The sequence below is a fragment of the Rhinatrema bivittatum genome, chromosome 2 (assembly GCF_901001135.1).
Source record: "Rhinatrema bivittatum chromosome 2, aRhiBiv1.1, whole genome shotgun sequence".
NCBI lineage: Eukaryota > Metazoa > Chordata > Amphibia > Gymnophiona > Rhinatrematidae > Rhinatrema > Rhinatrema bivittatum.
The window spans coordinates 409,471,191-409,495,098 of NC_042616.1; the positions used below are offsets into that span (position 1 = coordinate 409,471,191).

Sequence of the window (23,908 nt, forward strand, 5' to 3'; positions counted from 1 at the left end):
GCCCAAGGTCACCACGAGTGCTAGTGGTAGAAGCTGTATTTGAACCCAGGTTACCCGCTTCCCAACACATTCTAAGCACTCTCTCCTCTGCTTTGTACCGTGTGCTGTCGTGGAATGATGGTGCACAGCACAATAGCTGCCACGTAAATGATGCATTTCACAGTATGACGCATACTGTTTTTTATGTATCCATGTGTCGAAGCTGACACCGTTGTAAATTACAGAGGTGATAAGCCAACTGTTCAGGACAGCGAGAACCATCCCACAGCTTTGGTTCTCTTCTGTTTCTAAAGGGCTTTGATTCTCTTTCTTTTTAAAAAAAAAATGTTTTAATATTTCTTTATTGTGGTAATGCACAGGTTACAGAAACAAAAATTCAGCTGCTCCATAAGCAGAGCAAACCAACCAGTGCATCAACCGTTTTTTTAATTCATTACGACAAAGACTTCTCTTTCTTGCCCCAGGGAGATGCTACAGTGCGAAAGATGCTGAGCTTTTGGTGGCCTTTGGCACTTATTTTAGCAACGCAGCGAATCAGTCGACCCATCGTCAATCTCTTTGTGTCCCGGGACTTGGGTGGAAGCACTGCAGCTACGGAGGTAAGCCCTTCCTCGGGAAGCTGACCTGCGCGACACTGTCATGTACTCCACTGCTCAGGAGGAGCCGGGACCCTGGTCAAATAAGGGAGTGGGTCAGGCCAACTTTCATCCAAACATCCAGCAATTCTCTTTTCTGGTGGCCATAATAAAAGGTTGAATCTTCCTGCAGAGCCATTCAAATTTGGCAATCTGAATGGCTGCCTGAGAGCAGTCGCTGATTGGCTGATGAAAGCCAAACCTCAACTTAATCCTTTTGAAATCAGAGGAGAGGGAAAAGTATTGACCATCTTCCAAGGGTCGCATTGGTTCAAAGAGTCCTAAGGTCAACACAGAGACCAAAGATGTACTTAAGAGTGTAGGGGTTATTCTAGAGGTGAAATTCTCTTTATAGGAAGAGATATCGGCAATAGGAAAAAGCGTGCTTTGTCAATTTTGCCAGCCCTGACAAATTTGCCCCGCCCCTGGCCATACAAGAGATTGGGCGGAGCGCGTGTGCATGCGTAGGGGCGTGGCCAATGCCACTGGAGACGCCGAACTCCGGCGTGAGGCCTGGTGCATAGTAGAAGGCCCGGCGACTGCCACCGCGGGATGCCGAGGCCTGGAGGAGCTCGCGGCTGTCACTGGGGAGGCAGAGGAGCTAATGAGGTGAGCAGGCCCGTGCACGGGCCGGGCGCTGTTGGGGCACGTAACAGGAGTAGGGTCTGAAGGAAGGCTAAGATTAAGAGGATGGGAGAGAGCAGCTAATTTTATGTGAGGTTAATTTAATGCGATTGATGTGCCGTGTTTTCACTGTAACACACTTTGATGTCCTTGATTAAAGGTGAGATATCGAGTAGAAATAAATAAATAAATGCATAGCCTGCAATTGCATCGTCAAGTGCATCTGTGCCGAAACTGTGTCAGGGCCAGATTAAGGTGTGCAGAGGCCCTAAACTATGTCAACTTGAAGAGACCCCATAGCATTACTTGAAAAAAAAATGTAAAACTTGAAATTAATAATTTTTTTTGGTATTTGAAGACCATTCATAATCTTAGGCTCTGAGCTGTAGCTTACATTCAGGCCGATACAGTACAGTGCGCTCCGATGGAGTGCACTGTTAGCCTGCTCTTGGACGTGCGTTTTCAATTACCCCTTATTCAAACCCGCGGCAAATGCATGTTAATGGCCCTATTAGGTAGAGATGTGAATCGGAACTGATATCGGATCCGATTCTGGTTCCGATTCACGTGAATCGGAACTGATATCGGATCCGATTCTGGTTCCGATTCACATCTATAGAGATGTGAATCGGAACTGATATCGGATCCGATTCTGGTTCCGATTCACATCTCTACTATTAGGTATGCCCGCATGATACAGAAAGTAAAATATGCAGCCAAGCCGCACATTTTACTTAAAAAAATTAGCGCCTACCCAAAGGTAGGCGCTAGTTTCTGCCGGCACCGGGAAAGTGCACAGAAAAGCAGTAAAAACTGCTTTTCTGTGCACCCTCCGACTTAATATCATGGCGAAAAAAGTAAGGAAAAAAAAAATTTTAAATGGGCCGGCGGCTGTCGGGTCGAAAACCGGAAGCTCAATTTTGCCGGCGTCCGGTTTCCGAGCTCGTGGCTGTCAGCGGGCTCGAGAACAGACACCGGCAAAATTGAGCGTCGACTGTCAAACCCGCTGACAGCCGCCGCTCTGGGCTAAAAGGAGGCGCTATGGACGCGCTAGGGTTCCCAGCGCCTCCTTTTCCCCATTTCTACTGCACCACCTAATTTAAATACTGAATCGCACGCACGGGCAAGTGGCCGGTGCGCGTGCCAGGAGAGCAGGCGTTCGTCCGCTCTCCCACGGACTTTAATGTATCGGCCTGAAGGTGCCTAAATCTGGCACTGAATTGTGCCCATACTAGGTTTCAGCTGCAGTCGGTGTGCTTTTTCAGTCTCTTCAGCAAAGGCCTCTGCTCACCTTGGTAAGTCTGGCCTGCTGTGCTTGATAATGCTTCTTCTGCTCGGGAGGCAGCTGGACATGCTGCAGACTGAAGCTCTCGGTCTCTTCGCTGGCTGACTGCAAGTTCCCATTGGTGGGAGCCGGTGTGGAGGTGGGGGGGCAGCGTGGAGAGAGGAGAAGGAGGCGGTGGGGAGAGAAGGAAAGAGAGAGGGAGGAGAGGAGTGTAGAAAGCAAAGGAAATGAGGGATGGAGGAGAGGGGGAAGCAAGAAGAGGTAGACTGACAGAGTGCATGCTTCCATTTACAGTCGCACCTCGGAATGAATGAAGAGCAAAGATCAGTGCTTACCTAGGAGAGGAGGAGGAGACTGTGGGGCATGTAATTACTGTTTACAAACCCTTGAAAGTTTAACCTGTGGATCAGTTAGACAAAATGTTTACATTTGGTAATAGGGAAAAGACAAGAGGATATCATTTGGAGCCACAAAAAAAGGCAACTGTTTTAACGTAAGGGTGACTGGATTCTGGAATCTTCCATAGGCAGCTCTGACTTACTAGTAAGAGTAGATGTAGTAGATGCAGTAATCTACTCTTAAGGAGGTATTCACTGGTTCATGGCATTTTTTCTAGTCTAGCCATGAATGTGATTTATTTTAAAGTCTGATCACAGTTGATTTGCTGGGTCAAAATACCACAAACGCGAGCTTCCATTTCCATCGGAAGAAGGGACCTGTGTGATGAGAAAAGCTCACGTACAAAACCTTTATTCTGAATAATTCTTATAACTGGTCCAGTAGAAGGTATTACACCCTGCAAAACAATCCAGGTTTCTTCAGGACCGCTGGAACCGCAGAGCAGGGCAGGGGGCAACTGTTACAACCAAGACAGTCAGTCTGAAGGTTTCCTTTTGCTGGTTTCTTAATTTTCTGTTGTACATCAGGGGTAGCACTTGTGTTTCCCAGTCCTAAAATACTATGACCGTGATGCCCAGCATTAGAGCTTTTTCCCTTGCACAGGCTCTTCTCCTTGTAAGTGAGATGCCATGCTTAGCAGGATCACAGAGAGGTCGATCTTGCAAAAAAAAAAAAAAGCCGAGTTCCTATATTTAGGTACATAAATGGTCTATTTACTAAGCCGCGGCATTTGCCTCAGTGGTAAAACACCGTGGCTTAGCTGACCTGATATCCCACTGTGTGATGGGGTATCAAGACAGCTAAATGGCTGTGCAGTCACCCGGTGCTCCTCCCCCCCACCAGTCATAGTAACAAGACCCCCATTTCTCACCCCTCTGCTGCCCCTAGAGGTGCTCAAAGTTATTAAAAATTAAAAAGAAAAAGTGTGCAAGTTGCAATGGCAACCCTGTTCCCCATTCCCACGTCCTGCCCCACTGTGCATAAAATATTGGCCCCGCCCCCCAGAATTCCTTTCCTACCCCTTCAACCTCCCGAAGTGTTGAAGCCAATAAAAAAAATTCTGGTGGTCTGTTACAGAGTTTGCCAACCTTTTCAAGCCCAAAGCCAGCTACATTAACTAAGATGTTGCATGGCACGCCAACCTCCATGGGGCAGGCATTGAGGACGTGGCAAGACCTCATGTGGTGAAAAGAAGATCTGGGGAAGCACTGAAAGCCTCCACCGGTCTCTCTCCCACACTTTAAAACAAAAGGGAGAGAGACATGCATGAATCTGTCACAGTGGGCCAGCTCCCTCTATACATAAGGGTAGGAGAGGGGAGAAGTCAGTGTGTTGTGGGCAGCTGGCTCAGTTAGTGAACATCGACCGGTGCACGGTGGCTGCCAGAGCTCCTGCGCTGCTGTTGCTGCTCCCAGAATTCAGCATGGAGTCACCTACAGTGCTCCGGGCACGCTCTCACTCAGCCTGGGGACTCCAAAGGAGGAAGCGCAGGTGGGGGGAGGTTGAGAAGGTGCTGTGTGCGACACAAAGCAGATCCCAGCTATCTGTGCCCTCCATGCTGCCCGTTAATTGCCGCACTCTGGGGCTCAAGCTATACCTAGGAAGGAGAGACATGCACGATTACACAGGCTCTCAGAAAGGAGCTCCTACTTGTGGAAGAGCCATCATTAGTGTTTCTTGCTGCTGCCAGGTGCTGATCTGGAGCTGAGCATCAGGCGGAGGCAACTTTTCCATGACACGGCTGATCAAGCTTGAAGGCGCACACCAGGGTGCCATGGCATACTGGGTGGGAAGTACTTGTCTAGGAGACCTGAAGAGCCCGATCCTCAGGCCCCCTCCCCCTCGCACACTGGGCCCTTGTGAATTAAAGTTTTGAAGGCCCTTTGGAGGCGTGTAGGCGTGAGGAGTCTCATGAGATCCCCAGGCTGCACAAGCCCCCCTTTTAAGAGAAGACCTGGGAGCATTAGAATGTGCAGGATCAATCCTGATGCACTCAAGGGAAAATTAGCTTCACCTTTTGAAGAGAGGCTCACTTTCAATCAAATAACATGGCTTGCAAATTTTGAGGTAATTTGCATTATCTGATTTGTACTAGTAATGAACAGATTTGCATACAGATGATTTCATTTTAATACCTGCCTGGTGTTGGGTTTCTCAGGAGGAAGATAACACATGTTGTTGGTTTTTTTTAAATACCATGCATTATCTGTGCATTAAGGACTTTACTATGTGGTAAAGTCTTAAAGATGAATTTTAAAAGCCAGAATTGGGAGCTGAGCGTTCATGGAGCACACATGCATGCCACCCGATTTTATAAGCTGCCCATGTGTGCGCAGAAATCCTGATGCATGAATATCATGCGTCGGGGGAAAAAAGAGCAGAAACGTGGGTGTGGTGTGGGTGGGATGTGGGCACGCAAGTGCCATAGCATAAAGTTACTTCTGCTATGGAGGAGGTGTAAGTCTAAATAAAACCATGTACAGGGCATCGATGAAGGGCTGAATGGGTCTGGGATAAATGGGGAGAGTGAGGCTAGAGAACCAGGGGAGTTTGGAGGACCTAAGCTGTAGACTGGGCAAGCTGATGGAGGAACTGGGGAAATCGGTCATGGCGTGGACATGCGCCTGGTATAAAATTCCCCCACTTGCGCGGCTCAAAGCTGACATTACGTGGCTGTGCCCGCACCCTTGTAAAATTAGGAGCAAACATACACGCGCCAAGGCAATTTTATAACATGCACGCGCATGTGCACGCAGGATATAAAATTGCCATGTATATGTGCACCCACCGCACCCATTTGAAAGTTACTGTCCCTCTGCAGCTTAGTGAATGACCTCCTAAATTAGGTGCCTGTGTTTAGCTGAAACTGCACCTAAATTCAGGGGTCCTAAAACTTAGATAACTAAATTGAGGTCGGCTACTCATTTGTCGAGATCTAGGATCCTAAGGTAGGGGCCTACTGCTGTAAATCTGTGCTAAGCGCCTAACCTTTTGGCTTACCTTAACTTTGCCCCAGTAGTCACCTACCTTTTAGGATCCTAAATTTAGGAGCCTAGTGAAACATCTAAAGGTAGGACCTCAGCCCTAGTAAATTTTCAAAAGGGCCAGTTTAGGAGCCTAACTCCCAAAGAGAGACACCTAATCCCTTTGAAAATTGTCATCATAGTGTCTTTCCGAAAATAATGCCTCATAATAAGAAACTGAAGCGCCTTCCAGTGGCCACTGTGGTGTAATGATGGTGTCTTTTCTCCTGTTGCAGGCTGTGGCAATCCTGACGGCTACATATCCTGTGGGACACATGCCCTATGGCTGGTTAACAGAAATCCGAGCCATCTACCCTGCTTTTGACAAGGTGACTGCTTCCGGTGGTACTGAATGATGACAATAGACTGTTTCCATTGGTTTGTTGTATGCATGTGGCGCATGTCATTTTCTGCCCAAAAGATGGAAAAGAGGAGTAGGACCATTGATTGTTGCACAGCTTTCTCCCCTTTTTTTCCCCTTTTTTTTAATGCGTTTTTTTGTGTAACACAACAGAATGCATTAGGGCTGGCCAGGATGCTCGCTGCCTCCGATCCTTTTGCTCCCAGAGTTGGCTGAGAGCGGGGGAGGGAGTCATGGCCATTGCACAATGGCAACCTTGTGGCTGAATTTTTGGGCCCGTGCTTGCAGGGTTCTGGAAGGAGCCCTGGTAAATGGCCCTTAGCCAAGGTTGGCACTGCACTGACTGCGTTAAACTAAGTTGGGAGGGGATAGAAGATAAGAGGAAAACATAACTCCTTGTGTAATTGCAAATGAAGACTTGGTGTGCCAGATCCCATCTCGGCTTCTGATTCTCTGATTGACCTGGAAGGAGATGGCAGACCTGGATCCTCTTCTTGGTAGCACGATGCATGCTGTGTTTCTCTTTTCAACCTCTTTGGCTTTCTAATGTGCCATCTGATTGAGCAGAGCTCAGCCGATGCTCTTGCACAAAACCTGTAGGGTAATTTTGCAACTATCCGTGTCTGATCTTTTTTATTATTATTATTATTATTATTATTCATGTATTGATTTTCAAAATAATACAAGCAAGAGTAAATAGTTTGCATAGGAAACACATGGAATCATAGCACTGAACTACCAAAATATATATCGTAAAAAAAATAATGGAAATGCCATCTACTAAGGAACAAATACAGTGCTGTCCCCCACTTCCAAGCATTAAAAAGGGAAAGAAAAAATATGAAAAAGGCAAAGAGCATTTTTGGGAGTTTAACAAAAGTAACCAGTCAAGGAAAAGGCATTAACATAGATATAACAGCAGTATATACTTTCAGCACCGTGTTACTTATTACTTAAGGCATAAGGGAAGAAGTTACAGGCTTTTGGGCCTCTATGAAAAGTTTCAGTTTTTCTGGCAGGAAAAAAATAAAAACATTCACTTCCTCTCTTGATAGTACACTTACAGGGGTAACACAATAAGAAAGAAAAACCTAAGCTAACAATTTCCTCCCTAAAAGCCAAGAAACCTTTCCTCTTGAGTAGCTTGAGCAGGGTCAGGAAAAATCCTCACAGATCGACCATAAAAAAGAGAAGAAAACTTTTTAAAGTAATTACGCATGACGTTACTTAAGTCCACAGTTGAAATAAAGGAGACCAACAAGGTACTCCTATCTATAACTTCCAATGTAGAATTTTCCAGAAAATTGGTCAGAATTAGCTTGGATATCCATATGAGGTGTTTCTGCAACAGTTCTTTTAGGAAGAAAATAACAGGTGTTTACTGAAGGCAATGGCTCAGACGTAAAACCAAGAACCTCTTGAAAATCTCTCTTCAATGTTATGAATGGAATTTCCCCTACAAATCTGGGGAAATTCAGAAGACGCAGATTTATGTCTCACGTTGTTCTCTAAAAACTAAATTCTTCTGGAGTATTCTGGTCCTTCAAGGTAGTAGTGTTAAACTCCTGAATATTTTTAACCTTATCCTCAACTTTATAGATTTTCAAATTAGTTGAATCTATTTGCTCCTGCAGAACTGAGACTTTTTGTTGAGAATTTAATGAGAAAAGGTCATTGAATTAAGTAACCTGCGGTACCTCCTGAAATCGGGAACCAAATCCCAAATAGCCTCAGGAGTCACCACCTCTGGACAGGGTAGAACAGAAAAGGACTGGCCACTCTCCGTGGCCACAGCTTCTCCAGGCAGAACAGCCGAGCCAGGTCCCAACATCGGCTCCAAACTCAGCGGACCCGCCACCAACGGGGAGCCAAGAGAACCATCGTTGTCTCACCTATAGTTTCAGTCAGGGGAAACAGTTCCTGCGAGGGTGGTGAAGCTCGGGGAAACAGCCCCTCCACCGCTGGCGCTCTCAGCGCATCATCACTTGGCGTGGCGGAAGTGCTTGCCTGAGTGTCTCGTTGTGCTGGGGGGGTGGTGATGGGTGAAGATCCGTGCTCAGGTAAGCCTCTTCCGAAAGGATTCATGGCTCTTCCTCATCATAAGTCACACCAGAGTCCTCAGTTCCCTGTAGGACTGCTGAAGGGGTCATGAAGCTGATAATAGTCATCTGTTGCCCCGATGAAAGTAGAGAGTCTGGAGGGATGACCCTTGCCCCTTTATTTTGGAAGGCCTGGCGCTGAAAAGAATAATAAAGGAAACAGGGAACAGAGCAACGTGACCTATCTATGTCGCCATCTTGCCTCCCCTGCATCCGTTCCTGATCTTAATGGTTCACTCCCAATAAGATTCTGGTTAAGCTAAGTCAGGTTTCCCTGGGTTTCATCCAATCGGGCAAAGGCATCAGGGGTGCTCATTAAAGACAAGTGCGCTAAAAGCGGGAGGGCAAGCAGCGCACAGCTCAGCTTTTGCGGTTGTCCTGCCAGACCTCCCCCCCCCCCCCCCCCCATGAGCTGCATTCAGGGCGGGCTGCCTCATGAGCCAGCATCGCAGGCGCGTGGCGTTGCCAGAGCAAGCTGTGTGGAAAGTAAACAGATGCATGTGCAGTTAATACCGCGGCTGAAGAAGATGTAGCAACAAAGCAACCCCTGGTCACCGAAAAAGTCTGTTGGACACAATGGTGTATTTACCAATGTTGGTGAAAGTTTTCCGCCTGAGGGTCAGGGAGTTTGGGCGCATGTGGTACAATGCGGCGTTATATTTAGAAGCGATGACAAGTAGTCATTATGCAGAATTATAAACGCCACCCCTCGGAGACAGCTTAAAACCAGTTTGGTGCAGGTTTCAAAGGGATGAGTGCTGCAGTCTGTTTTGTTCGGGAACAGCGTGTTTATGCACATGGAGCATCTGCTGCCTTTGCTTTCTCTGGCTTTGTGCAGGATGCCTGGCATAGACACTTCTGGCTTGATTTATTTGTTTTTTTTTCTCTTTCTCTTTTATTTGAATAGTAGCTGTAGGTGGCTGCGATCTCTGGATTGGAGCTGGGCTGTCCGACGCGCTCTCTTGAAGCACGGGAAGCTCAATATTGGCTAGGGCCAATTGATCCTTCGCTGGGGAATGTGTGCGGCTCTCGCCATAGGAAGTGTTTGTAGGGGACAAACCTAGCAGAATGCGGAATGGAAAGATTAAAAGAGGGCGTTGGTGCCAGTCTGGCAAGCAAAGCGACAGCTGAATTAGGATCCCCCTCAAATTGGCTAAGGCTGCTGGGATTTTCCAGGCTTTATTTTGGGCCTTCATGGTTCCGTTATAGGTCATAATAATTTGGGCTTCGCCCTCATGATTAATCATGTCACAGAGCCCTGTCAGTGGAAAGCAGCATGAAATAAAGAATAAACGTAGATCTTCTGACTGTGGAATAAATTCCCCAAAATTAAGAATTTTCTCTTTGAGGAATAAGAGGACAGGGTAAGAAGCAGATTAACCTCCACCCCTGAGCTGTTTGCCTCTGTTGCAGCTTTAGGATGCTGTATAAGAGAAGATCACACACGGGGCCTGATTTTTAGAGCCATTTACATGCATAAAACACCCTTGTATACACATAAATGGCACTTGGGCTCAGTGTACTAAACTTTTGCACATAACCCTGTTTTGACCATACTTTTACGTACATTGAGAAGAGGCATTCTGGGAGGGGGAGGGGGAGGGGGCAGAGCTGCGTTGGCATTGGGACTTACGTGCATTGGGGTAAATTGTCCAAGAGTTATGCATGTAAAAATGAACATATGTGCATGTAAATAGCATCTACTCACATTCAGCTGTTTTAGAAACATCAAATGCACGTCTTTTCACTTTTGCGCGCACATATATGCGCGTAAAAATGAGAGTGGTCTAGGGTCATTCTGGGTTGGGGGCCAGCGTTTCCGCACATAAGTTGCTATTTTAAAAGAAAATTACGTGTGTAGATGTGGCAACTTCCTGCTAATTATCTGGCGTAAGTGATATTAAACGTGTTGATTGTGTGGCGCGGAGTGGGGGGAGTTCAGGCTGAAGAACCAGGAGGGTCTCGATGGCCTGGAGGAGGCCTGGGTGAACTGGTGGAGTAACCAGTAAAACTGGTAATGTCGCTCACGCACACGTTTTAAAAATACACCGATTTACTTCGAGCAAGTCCTGCTTAACGTTCGTGAGTAAAATGCACGCGTGTATATTTTTTAAATAGGAAGGAAAAGTACACACCTTCAGTGCATCGATGTAGGTGTTTTGAGTGCATTGCATGTATTTACCGGTAAGCATACTTGCGCGCCTGTGTTGCGGGGGGAAAGATGCTTACATTTTATAGCGTCTATGGGATTTTGTAAATCTGCGTGTGGCCATATGCACACGAATATGCTGCTGTGCGCAATCGTTTTAAAGTTAAGCCTGCACAAGTTACGCTCCACAAACACCAGGTGCCACTTTGTGCGAGTTCATCTGGTGCCTACCCTGGGCCAATTACGCCAGCATTTTCAAAGCGAGCTTATGCGCATACGTTTGCTTTGAAAGCGTGGGCTAAAGCCTGTGCGTGAAAGGTAGACGCAGACTCTAGCCCTACCCGCAGCTTTAAAATTGCTGTCACGATGTATGATATAAACTATTTTCTGCCAAGACAGCAGGAAAGGCATGGGCTTTATCCCCAGTCATGGCTCACCTCCTTACAGTCATGAAGTTGAGGAAGTTATGGGAAAGCCTAGCAATCTTAGCATCAGTGGGGAATCTTCCAGAAGTCATTCACAGTCATTTGGAGCCCTAGCCCTGACTTTCTGACTGGGCAATAAAAGGCAGCTTCACCTTTGTACAGCCGGCCATTAGACATAATTACAGCATCAGTTTAGTCTTGGCTAAAAATACACTACATGGGAGAGATCTGATGCAGGCGGTGCTTCATGGTGGAAGGCGGAGGTACACAGCCCCGGTCCTTGCGTGCTGCAGATTGGTCAGGGGGTCAGGCTGCCCAAAAGAAATATTCACGAGGTGCATTTGGTGCAGGGACCAGAACTATTTGCAGAGTTTGGTTGCCTTGAAAACCGGACCTGTTTTTGTTTTCTCCCCTGGGTGTAAGGCAGCATAACAGTCCCGGGCACTGTGGAGGCCAGCCATAGAGGTTGAGCCCCCGTGGGCAGCCGTCCTCTTTTCTCACTGCTGAGCAGAAACTATTCCCCCCGTCAGCTCTGCTGTATTAAAGAAATACCCACAGCAACTGGGAAAGCTCACCCGCTATCAGTTCAGATGTCTGCCGCTAAATCTTTTTTTTTTTTTTACTTCTTAAAGCTCAGCCCTTGGTCCTTGTCGGGATCAGTGTCACTGATCACCTCGTATGGGACACGAGGATCTGATTGATTCATGCAGTGCTGTTTAATGTCCTTTAGGGTTTTACAGCCCAAACAGACCCGTCAACTCCTGCAGGCATGAGATGATTTGTTCCTTGGTGCCATGACTGCTCCAAGATTGTTTGGAAGAAGGTGAAACAGTAGCATTTTTGATTGCCTGTTTCTGCTGGCATTCACTACTTTGGAAATAGTGCACAGCACAGCAAGGGTGCAGCTTGGATGCAAGGCAGGGGAATCCCAGCCTTTGGCTGGTGCCGGATGGGTTTACAGTGGGGCTCGTGCGCCGCGGTCCTGACGTGACCGACGCTTGAGTACGTGCAGGGTCATTTTCAACGGCCCACACTGAATAAACGTTTGCGTGTTCAAAGCACACGCAGACTTTAGGCAGAAGTTTTGCCACGTACATGTGGTAGTGGCATGTACATACGCATACGCTGTTTTGGGAACATTGTGAGTATGTACGCACTTGCGGTGCGATGCATAAACGTTAGTGGTGATAAAAGGCTGGTTGAGGGGCATTCTGAGGCAGAATCCAGATGTATGCGCACAAATTGTTTGCAGGGAGTCCAAAATGTGGCAGCAATGATGGATCCTGGAGCCAAATAGGGTGACTCTTTCCTCCAGTTTAAAATAGCTTCGCTGACTTGCAGTAGGTTATAGAATTCATTTTCAGGCAGCGCGAAGGACTGGGGCATCGCTTTGGGCTTTAAGTCCCTGGGGGTAGTCTGTTATATTTGCCAGGTGAATACCCTGCCATTTAAAAGATGCTCGCCTGGTTACTACATGAGAAAGGGCAATCAGATGTATTGGCCCCCAAAATCGAGGAGTAACTTGCCTCTGGAGTTAAGAAACGGCCAAGATGATCTGCGGTTCCGCAAGGAAGTAAAATCCTGGCTTTTTTTAAATGGCTTTTGCATAATTGTGCTGTTTTATTCAGTCGGTATTGTGCTTTTATGGATGCAATTTGTCTGTTTGTTGTTTCTCGCTCAGAGATTTTGCTTAATAGTGTGTGTCATAAATGCAGATGAATAAATAAGCTTTTTTTTTTTTTAACAGTATACATGCATACATTACTGAACTTGTCCGTCTGCTTTTATATCTGCTAAGTCAGTCACGGGAGTGAAATTGCACTTGTCTTTTGTCGGCAGCTTTTGGGTGGAAGCTCTGAGTTAAACGGTGGGGTATAGGGTCAGGGTGGAGTGCTGGAGGGTCTGGGAGAGCTGGCGGAGGTGTCAGTGAACTGGTGATTGCAACATACAAATAAGTATTCTCAGAAGCAGAGTACACGCATTCTTATAAACCTCATGTCTCGGTATATAACTCTGGTACCCATGTGTTATAGTTGTTACATGTATAAAATTGGTGGGAAAAGTGTGCAGTTCCTGCATTACAAATATACACACGGACTGAGGTATTTTATAAACTCCTGCCACATTAGTAGCATAAATCTTTGTGGGCGCACTTGCAGATGCATTTGAAGACTTAGACTATTGAAAATTGGGCTGCCTAAACTGGATTTTACGTGCGGAAATGGCTTTGAAACTTCACTTCTTAATGTGTAAGCCTTTTGAATATGCAGGCCAGGGCCTGAAGTAGGTGGTTAAAGTAAGTTGCACCTTTTCATCTCCCACAATGTAAAAGTTGCTCTGAAAATTAATGACAAGGCCATGTTTGTGTGTGTGTCTATGTGTATATATATATATGTATCAATCACAGTTCTCTGCACAGATACAAGATCAAGCTCTATAATATCATCAAGAACTGGTTGAACTTGCAAAAGAAATATTTCACCCCGTCTTTGCACATTGGACAGATTTCTGGAAAAAGAGACGTAATAATACACATTCATTTATACTTATGAGACCTGCCTGTCATATGTAATTTCCAGGTGAGAGAAAATCCCTAGTGCTTAGGGTTTGATTGTCCAGACTATACTTTTGCATATCAACGCAATGTAGAATTGTCTGCTACCCAACTTGTGTATTTTTGTGCATCTTACTCCCTGCACCAAATTCCAGACATTTTCAGTTTTTGTAATAATTTCTCACATAGACCCGGAAAATATCCTTATGAACGGAGTTGGCCAATAAAAGCTATTGCCATGGAAACTGGTTATCTCATGCTGATGGTACAATCTCACCACATCGATGAGAAGGGGGTTTTATAGTACACCACGGACTGAATATTGAGTCAGCAATAAAGCACTGCTGTTAGAATAAGCTGGTTCCATGCTGGGATACATTACATGAAAGGCAAATAAAAGCAGCCCTGGGTTTGTCAATAGGCACTCATTATGCCTGTGCCTAGGATAGCAAACGTTTAAGGGCAGCAAGTTGGCTGAGATTTGCTGCCTTCCAGCTCTGCTGAGTCTCATTTAGCAGAGAACAACCTCTGCTGCCCTGTTACAGACGTTTATAGGAGGTGGGCAGTTAAAAGCAACAACAGGCTGATGCAATACCATGCGCCTGGGCTAGTGCACCACTTAACATGCGATTGGACGCATGTTTTTGATGCGCTAAAATAACTCCCGATGCAATACGGGGATTAGCGCACCCAAAACGCGTGTCCAAACCAGCGCACAGTTATAGCGCTCACCTGTAAACTGCATGTAGATGAGGCTACCAGCTATTACCCTGCGATTCAAAGAATTCCCATGCAGCCAACGCACCTATTGTAATGTGGCAAGATTTACGCCGGCCCAGGAGCTGGCGTTGAGGCATGCTGCGCTCAGGGGCTCAACCACCAAAACAAAAAATCCTGCTTTTTGTGGTTTCTTCTATTAGTATTGAAGAAACCACAGAAAGCATCATCATGCAAAAATAAAAAGTCTTGAGAAAAAAAAAAAAAGTAAAATTTCTGGGTGCAGTGCCTGGCTTGCTACTCAAATGGAGAGGTGAGTGCTACCCTCTGGCTGGCCCGGGGTAGTGTGCTTGGGCGGCACTTGGTGGCTCCCGTGATGTTTAAAATTCATTTATTCACTCCATCACAGCGCCGCTTGGTCCATTCACTGTCACATGTCAGTGAAAGGAGCAATGCCCTTTCAGAAGGCTGTCCTGCAAGGGGACCAATTGGGAACAGCCCTGCCGGGGGGTGGGGGGGAGGGTAGAGAGGGAACTCTGGCCAGGTTAGCTGCTGGGCACCCGATGCTGTTGTGGGCAGACAGCCACATTGCCTGGCCGCCCGATGCTCGAGCGCCAGGGACGCACAAGTTTTACCTAGCGCGCCCTTTCAATGTGGCAGCTCGTTAACATACTGCATCGCGCACCCAGGAGAGGTGGATCGTGCGCCCAGTTTGGACACGCGGGATATTGCATCGGCCCGCAAAAGTGCCTAGAGGCAGAAAAAGTCCTAAATCCGTCCTCGAGTAAAAACATTCTCCATATCTACTCGGTATTACTAAGGCCTTTGTTGGCACACTGTGCCCACTTTTGGTTCCCGCCTGTCAAGAAAAACGTGGAGATTTTGTAGACAGTTCGGAAAGCTGGATAATATGGTGTGGGGAGGAGCGTTCAAAGGAGGGGGATTTATTTAGCCACGCGAAGACCGAGGGTTGGCTGAATAACGGTGCCCAAGCCCATAACGAGGAGTTGCAGTGAGGATAGTGATCAGCTGCTCTCCATCTTCCCTGAGGAAAGGGAAGGCATAACAGATCTAAAGGAGAGCAGGAGAGATTATGTTCAGATACTCGGAAGAACTCAAAGGTCAGTTAAGCCCTGGAACAAGTTTCCCAGGGAGGTGGAGGAATCTCCATCCCTGGAGGTTGTTAAGAGTAGGAGGGAGACAGAAGCGATGGACTAGAAGATTATTTCTTAAGATCCCTTCCATCCCTGTGATTCTGTAAAGCTAGGGAAGCCGTTTGTTTCTCAGCGGAAGTTTGTAGGACTTGCTGCAGGATGGAGTCCCAGCAACATTGGCCCTGGAGAGGACCAGAGACTTTGTAACACCCATGGGGGGGGGGAGGTCGGTTTTCAGGTTTCCAGGCTGCATCACTCGGGGTGACAGTTACACATGGATTTTCAGAATATGGATTAAAAAGAGGCATTCCTGAAGGGTGTTTAGGTTAGGGTGCACATACAATAGCACTTTTCAGAAACAGTGTTATGGGCACCCTTGTACCCATGCATTCTTCACAGATTTTCAAAAAGAAACCACCTGGCTAGTTTATTTTTCAAAATTAGCTGCCAGCGACGAAACCTTGCACCTAAGGAGGGCTGTTGAAAATTGCCCTCGATGTTTTAATCCATGGGCTTACAAGATCCGACCTGACTGAAGACGAGATCGGCCAGATCTTGAAACCTCTTGGACTTCAGCTTTATTTTATTTTATTTTTTTCGGTCTATTCTTTAAAAATGTGCCGCAGCCTGCAAAGACTCTAGACAGAACGTGCTGTGAAATTTGCTTCAGATTTTTATAGCGGTCCTTGGGAAGCGAATCAGTCACTTGTGAAGAAATGACACCATTGAGTGCTGGGGCATGTTCACCAGCTTAAGGACAAACTAAACAATCTAGATATTGAGCTTGCTTATTTCCCACTGTGGATGCACTGGCTCAGTTACTGGTTTGCCTGGGTCTTGGGTGTGGAGTGTGGAGCTAAGTTAATTTAATCAGCTTTGAGAATGGCGATAAAGCGTGGTGCGTCTAAAAGATAATTATAATGGGATCTTACTCTGTTACTAATAGAGATGGGGTGAATATAGATATATATAGAGAGAGGATAGATAGATAAACACGCACACACAGGTCACTATTCAGCAGGATTTGTCTGGTCAAATTCAGGACTTGGCCAGGCAAATCTGGGGTTTAAATATTTCCCTCCACTGACAAGCTAAGTTTTAGCCTGATAAATCAATATCCAGCCAAATAAAAAAAAAAAAAGAGTCGTTCTGGGAGCAGGGCTCAAACTTAGCATTCACAACATGATGAGAAAAATCACCACTCAACTCTCCCACACCCATCCCTTTCCTATTCTCCTTTCCTTTTCACCTTCCACTGACCCTTTTTTACTCCCACCAGCTCATCATCAATCCTATATTAATAAAATTGTACAGAATGCCTATCCCTTGCATACTTAAATGTACATAAGAGAAACCCCCCTCTCTAATTTCTTATTACCTAATTTATTCACTTTTATATTTTTCTTTGTTTGCTTTATCTATTAATTAGATCTCTCTCCCCCTATCTTTACTCTCCAACTTACCACTCCTTATTTTACTGTAACTTTTTTCTTTTTCAGTTTGTTCGATGTAAACCGATGTGATAACATATGTTGAATGTCGGTATATAAAAATAAATAAATAAATAAACGTAGCGCTGAATATTATTCCTGTCAGGCTAAGTTTAGCAATTTAAGTCTTGTCATTCTCAGAGCAGGTCTAGAGGTTTCTGTCCTTAACCAGGTACTGCATATTCCACATATAGCTGGTTAGGGGGCTGCAAAATAAACCACACACAAAAAAAATACATTTCCGTGCCTTCCAATCCCGCAGCCTGCCACCCCCAAAAAAACACTTTCAAATAAGTGCAGCCTTGTGCCCAATCCCCCTCACCCTAATCTACCCGAATTTTTTTTAAAGGCTGCAAGGTGCTAGTGTCTCAAATTCAGCCGCTCTGCTCCATGATATTTTTAGAAAAGTCCCCCTAGCCCTTTCCTGCCCCCCCCCCTCCCTGCAACATGCGCAGAACCCCGAACCCTTCCAACTCCCCATCCGAAACCCCAGCCAGGAGCTTGGTAGCGTCTTATCCATTCCCAGCTGCTTCCAGCATTGTTCTGACAGCGACATTATTATCATGTCAGAGCCACGCTGCAAGCTGCTGGAAGCAGGGAAGACACTACGGAGGCCCTGGTAGGGATTTTAGAGGGAGTTTGGGAGGGTCCAGAGAGGAGTGGGGGTAGGAGGGGGCTCAGGGGCATTTCTGAAAATATGACTGGGGGAGGGAGGGGGCTAGCCTCAGGACGCTAGCATCCACTGCTTTTTAAACAATTCTGGTGGGTTGGTGGGGGGGATTGGTTGCTAGCCCACACTTATTTGAAAGTGTTTTGTGGGATGGGGGACTGTGGGATCAAGCCTGAAGGCCTGGAGATTTTTTTGGTTCTTGTTTATTTTGCAGCCAATTAACGGGCTATATTTTGAATTTAGCCAGTTAAGTAGTAAGTTATCTGGCCACACACACCCGGGTAACTTTAGATCTAACTGGTTATACTCAAACCCAGCCTGTCAGGTTTTAAGTTATCCAACTAAAGGTGAATATATTCAGTACGACGTTTAAGCCACTGAATATCCAGGACAATTTTAATTGGATAACTTGTCTGCTTTGCTGCCTTACTGCTTATAGACCTCACTAGATATGTATATTTGTATATTTAAAACTTGGGCCTGATTTTGAAAAGAATTTATGCACAGGAGCTCCATTTTCATGTGTAAATCTTTGTAAATTCCTTCAGGGTCCACATACAACTACTCGCGTGTACTGTTAAGTGCATAATAAGTAGGCATTGCTGGGAGGCAGCGTTGGGGCAGGAAACGGATTTACAGGCATAGTTTCAATTTTCAAAAGTATGCATGTAATTCCAAGCAGACCAAATTACACCTGCTCTCGATAATTTTCAAAGCAGATTTATAAACATAAACATGTTTTGAAAATTCAGGCTAAAATCTGCAGGGACAAAGGCCATTTAAAGTTACCTGCTCTGTGTGTGTGTGTGAGACTAGACTTAAAGGTACAGAGACAGGATGGAAGCGGTTCAAAATGGTGGGAGGTCTCCATCAAATGACTTAAGAGGAGAGGCTGAAGGACCTAAATATGTATACCCTGGAGGAGAAGAGTGCAGGGGAGATATGATACAGACCTTCAGATACCTGAAAGGTTTTAATGATGCATGATAGAGATGTAAATCGGAACCGGAATCGGTTCGGATTCCGGTTCATGGAAGGAGCACTGGATGGCCGGCGCCATCTTTAAAAATGGTGCGGGCCATCCAGTGCTCCTACCATGTGACAGGGGCCGGCCAATGACATGGATACTCTGTCACATGGTAAAGGCAAAGGCCATCGGCGCCATTTTGATTAGTGGCAGCCGACGGCCCGAGAGCGGGAGATCGCTCCCGGTACCCCCACTGGACCACCAGGTACCTGTAAAATGTTTTTGGGGAGGTCGGGAGGGTGGGGGAAGCAAAGGGATTAGTTTTAAAGGGTCGGGGTGGGTTTAGGGGTTATTTTTGTGTGCCGTTTTTCCCACCCTCCCCCAAAACAATGAGAACCCCCACTGGGAAAGTGTACAGAAAAGCAGAAAAAAATGCTTTTCTGTACACCCTTCAGCTTAATATCATAGCAGTATTAAGTCGGAGGCACCAAAAATAAAAAAAATCCCCCTCCCCCAAAAAAAATCTGCCCGCAGGTCAGAGGGTTCGAAAACGGATGCTCAATTTTGCTGGCGTCCGTTTTCCAAACCCATGGCTGTCAGCGGGTTTGAAAACCGGAGCTGGTAAAATTAAGCATCGGTTGTCAGACCCACTGACAGCTGCCGCTTCCACTAATAAGGAGGCGCTAGGGATGCACTATTGTCCCTAGCACCTCCTTATTAGCGCGGGCCCTAATTTAGATACAGAATCGCACGCCCAGGAGAAGTGCCTGGGTGCGCGTCGGGAGAGCGGGCGCTCAACACGGAGCGCCCGCTCTCCCACATTTTTTACTGAATCGGCCTGTACAGGAGCTTGCTGGGCAGACTGGATGGGCCATTAGGTCCTTTTTTTGCCTTCACTTCTGTGTTTCTATGTATATATGTTTATTTGTTCATTTTGGTTTTGGCCTGGCAGTTTCCTTGTACTGCTTTGCGCTGCCCTTGCAGTTGGAACCTGCTCCAACTATGACGTGGAAGCCATCATTAAGGATGAACCCCCCCGCCTTCTCATTTTATTCCTTCTTTGCTTTCCGGTCTAGCCCAGCCGTCACATTGCCAGCTCTGAGACCGCGAGGGATAGACCATGATTCCCTTCGGAACCTGGAACAGGTGCCACATCCGCACGCGCCTGTTCCAAAAGAGAATCTTCCAGCCCTGTACTCTACAACCAGGGCTTTCCGGCCGGAAGCATGCTGAGTTTTGCCTGTGTGTGTGTGTGCATGTGTGTTCGCACGTTGTTTCTCCATTTTGGAACAGACATGGATAGAAACTGTTTCCAGCTTGCGGTTTTTCATGCAATATAGACTAAATGTAGTGGCTGTGAGCTGTGAACAGGTATTGAGAGCTAATACCACTGATCCTTTGCCTTCCTTATTTTTCCCCAAATGTAAGTTATAGGAAAGGTGAAATGCATATTGTGCTGATTGCTGATTGTTTTAACGGGTTTTGACCTGAATAATCACGGAAGCGTCCAGATTTTTCTTATCATCATTATTATTTTAGAGTTTTGATGAAAGCCACTCATGTTTTGCATTTTATTGCTTTGATTTGTACATATTTGGGGGAAATGAGAATAGTGTACCTTTTACTGTGGCCATTCTGCAATACTGGTTCACTGTTTGCATTTATTTGAAGCGCAGGGGGATTATCCCAGAGTGTGCGTACTGGATGTACCAGGGGCTGGGAATGGTCCAGTGCCTGCTGAGAACCCCCTCCCTCCCCTCCACCAAATGTGGTCCTGTGGTGAGGAGAGCTCATTCTCTACACATGCTGTGGGACCCCTGACAGTCTCCACGGGTTCTGGTGTCCAGGGCCGGCAGGAAGCATTATGTGAACTAGGTGGCTGCCTAGGGCACTGAAAGCAGACAGGACGCCATGGGCGCTGTGGTCGATGTGAAGGCATCGCATGGTGCGATGCATACATCGGCGAGAACGCTGGGGAGAGAGCGAGAGATCACATGGTATGATGACATCACTGCCTAGGGTGGCTGAACATCTTGCACTGGCACTGCTGTTATCTGCCACTGATCCTCCTCTCAGTTCCAAAGAAGATGTGCTCACACCTGCTGCCTTCCGGATGGTGTTGACATTGGAGATTTATGAGGAAGAATTGCAGAAATGGATCCAGCAGGCCATGGAAAAGTGTTGCAAGTTCTCAGTTCCAAGGCATCAAGAGTACTAAGAAAAGCACCAACATTCCTTGCGTCGCTGCTTGATTCCCTTCAAGCACTCACCAGTGCTGCATCAATGCCGAGGTTGACGTTGATGCCCGTCCCATCGCCAGTGCCTGGACATTTATACCTAGGCTGCATGTTTGTCCAGGTGAACAAGCATGGCACAGTTTGCACTGCAAGAGAGTCTTGGCCTTCTACCTGGAGTGGGCGGAAGCTCATAGGAAGTCCACCCAACATTTTGTTTCTTTTGACAGACATAAGGTGGGAATCACCATTGCCAAACCGACTCTTTCTAATTGGCTAGCAAATTGTATCACCTTCTGTTATGCCCAGGCGCAGTTGAATCTGATGGACCATGTAAAGACTCATTCTGTCTGAGCCATGGCAGCATCTGTGGCTTACTTGTGAGCAGTCCCCATGGTGGAGATCTGCAAGACTGCAAGGTGGAGTTCTCTCCACTCATTCACATCTCATTACTGTTTGGACTGATGCGACCATCAGTTTGGCTAATCTGTCGTTCAGAAGAGAACTTGTTTGAAGTGTAGAACCCAACTCTTTCCCACCTGGAGCCTGTTTTTTTGTTCCAGGCTGTCCCCGCATAGGTTAAGAATAAAATATTAAAAAAGGCTTTTTGCTAACAAAGATACTGTGGTTGTGCCCACTGGCACTGTTTTTGTTGTTCCCCCCTCCCTTTGTTTTTTGGGAGGACCGCCTGTAGCTAAGGATTCACCCATGTGTGAGGACTGCCATCCTGCTTGTCCTTGGAGAAAGCAGAGTTGCTTACCTGTAACAGGTGTTCTTCGAGGTTAGCAGGATGTCAGGTTTTCACGAAACCCACCCGCCTCCCTGTGGAGTTGGTTTCTCCATTTTTTATTTCTTTTGTTTGCTAAATACAAGATTGAAAGGACCTGGATGGACATGTGGCAGCATAGCATGCTGGAGGCATGCCCAATGAAACTCAGTCAAAGTTCTAGAAATGATGACTTGTTTTTCCAGGCCGGGCTCCATCGGATGATGTTACTCATGTGGAGACGGACATCCTACTGTCCCCAGAGAACACCTACAGTTAAGCAACTCTGCTACATTGTCCTCCCGTTTGACTGCCTGCAGAAATAAGTGGTGCAGGATAGGCGGGCTGCGATTTTTAGCAGGCGTGCTTTGTGGCTACTAAATTAGAAATGGAAACAATGTGGGTGGTTTCCCTGTGAAAATGTGCTTGCAGTGCACGAGGGCTAAAAGTGCAACATGATGTGGACTATGGAGGAAATGACATCATTGACTGAGATGGAGGCCTTGAGCCCAGAGCTCTCTTGGAGGATTCTTACAAAGGCAAAGACTCCCCTGTTTTGGGGGTCCCTTTTCTTACATTGCTTTCTTTTTCTAAATCCCATGAGGGATTTCACTTGGCATATTTATGGCCACCTGCCAGAAAAATTGAGGCTGCGAAAGTATTCTCCTAACTCAGGAGGAGACGGGCCCAGCTTGCAGGTAAAAAATATGAATTTTGGGAGGTAAAACAGCTGCCTCAGAATTGAGAGGAGAGAGCCAGGAGGAGGTTCCTGCCACGGGAACAGTACAGAATATCATCTGGTCAGATTTAAGCCTGGCTCCAGGTCTTAAAGGACGCTGCCTCAGTGAAAGGTTTGTGTGGTGCCCCTTGATTCAGCCTCTAGATGGCGCTAGGTCCCTGCTTGGGCAGTATACATCCCTGTGAGCCTTTCATCTCTACAGGTGTAACAGTCTCTGGATCACAGGTTTTCTGGAGACTAGTGAATACCCAGACTGTATGAAATCAGTGCAACGGGCATGAAATGCGCTTTTGGTGGCTCCCCTTGTGATGATCAAGAACTAGAGGTAAAAAATGATCAGGCTTATAGGTCTTTGGACCTCAGGAGGAACAATTAGGTACTTGATAAGGTAGTATGTTTTCACAATTTCCCAGTGAAAGAGTGTATTATATCCAAGGCTAGACCTTTGGAATCATTGATCTGGGAAGATCATAAAATTGAAATTTACGATGACTTATCATCTATGACTCTTAAAAATAAAAGAAAAGAAGAGACTTCAAGGTGATCAGATGTTTATAGACAGATGTTCTATAAAATTCAGAGTTAGTCTCAAGAGATTAATGGGAGAATTTGGTTTGTGAGATGCTTGGCGTATGTCTCATCCTCGGCAACCTGGTTATACCTTTCATTCAAAATCACGCAATGTTATACTCTTATTTATGGATGGATAAGTTACACAGATGGGAGATAATCTTGCTCAGCAAGTGACAGTATCACATGTTCTGATCGTGTGCCTATTTTGATTGATCTTCAGAAATTGCATACAGTTCAAGGGAACAATTTTTTTGGAAGTTAAAGAATAGTCTGTTGAGATTGATGAGACATTCTGCCAGAGTGTTAAAAGGAACAGTCAAGAATATGTTCATTTTTAATGATACTGGCGATATCACCTCCCAGAGATTGCTTGAAGAAGGTGATCAGAGGCAGGTTGATATCGTGCTCTGTGAAGATTTGTCTATTTTTAGTACACAGAGTGGCAATTTATCCCCATAACAACTTGCTGGGTAGATTGGATGGATATTTGGTTAAATGGCTGCTGCCATTTGCTTTGTTACTATGCACATTTTGAAAGAAACATGTAAAAAGTAAAAGTTATAGACTGTATGTCAGCATCCGGAGATAAATGATTGACAAATGTAGTATTGCTAAGCGTATTACCCAGTTCACTTACAGGTGCCGATACTCCTGTCCTTTCCATTTCATATGATTAGTGCCTTTTATACCCATAAGTTACTTGTTTTGTGACATTTTTACATTCTTTCAGATCGATGCAAAAAGACATTTTCCTAACAAGCGAGCATCCACATCCCCAGTGTGCCCGATGCAGTATTTTAATAAGAAAGCAATCAAAGTGCTGTACACGCTCAAAAGTATATTGCATCGGGTGCACGGATGTCTAAATTGTGCATTCCTAGCAAACCTGCATCATGTACGTGAAATTACAGAAATCTGCAATGCCTGTTGTTTTTCAAAAGGAAAGGAATCACCCATGATTTTTTAAGGTGTCCTCTAGCTAATCATCCTGCTCTGTGCCACTACTCCCTATATACATTTTTTTATTTTTTATTCTAACCCCAA

General features: G+C 46.0%; 1 protein-coding gene across 1 annotated transcript in view; it reads left to right on the forward strand.

The window, feature by feature from the left end:
* Positions 1–23,908, forward strand: part of ANKH (ANKH inorganic pyrophosphate transport regulator) — a 199,533-nt gene that overhangs the window by 149,497 nt on the left and 26,128 nt on the right. Inside the window, exons 6-7 of the mRNA XM_029590089.1 lie at positions 465–599; positions 6,203–6,295. Of these exons, the coding sequence (XP_029445949.1) occupies positions 465–599; positions 6,203–6,295 (228 nt within the window). The remainder of the gene's footprint in view (positions 1–464; positions 600–6,202; positions 6,296–23,908) is intronic.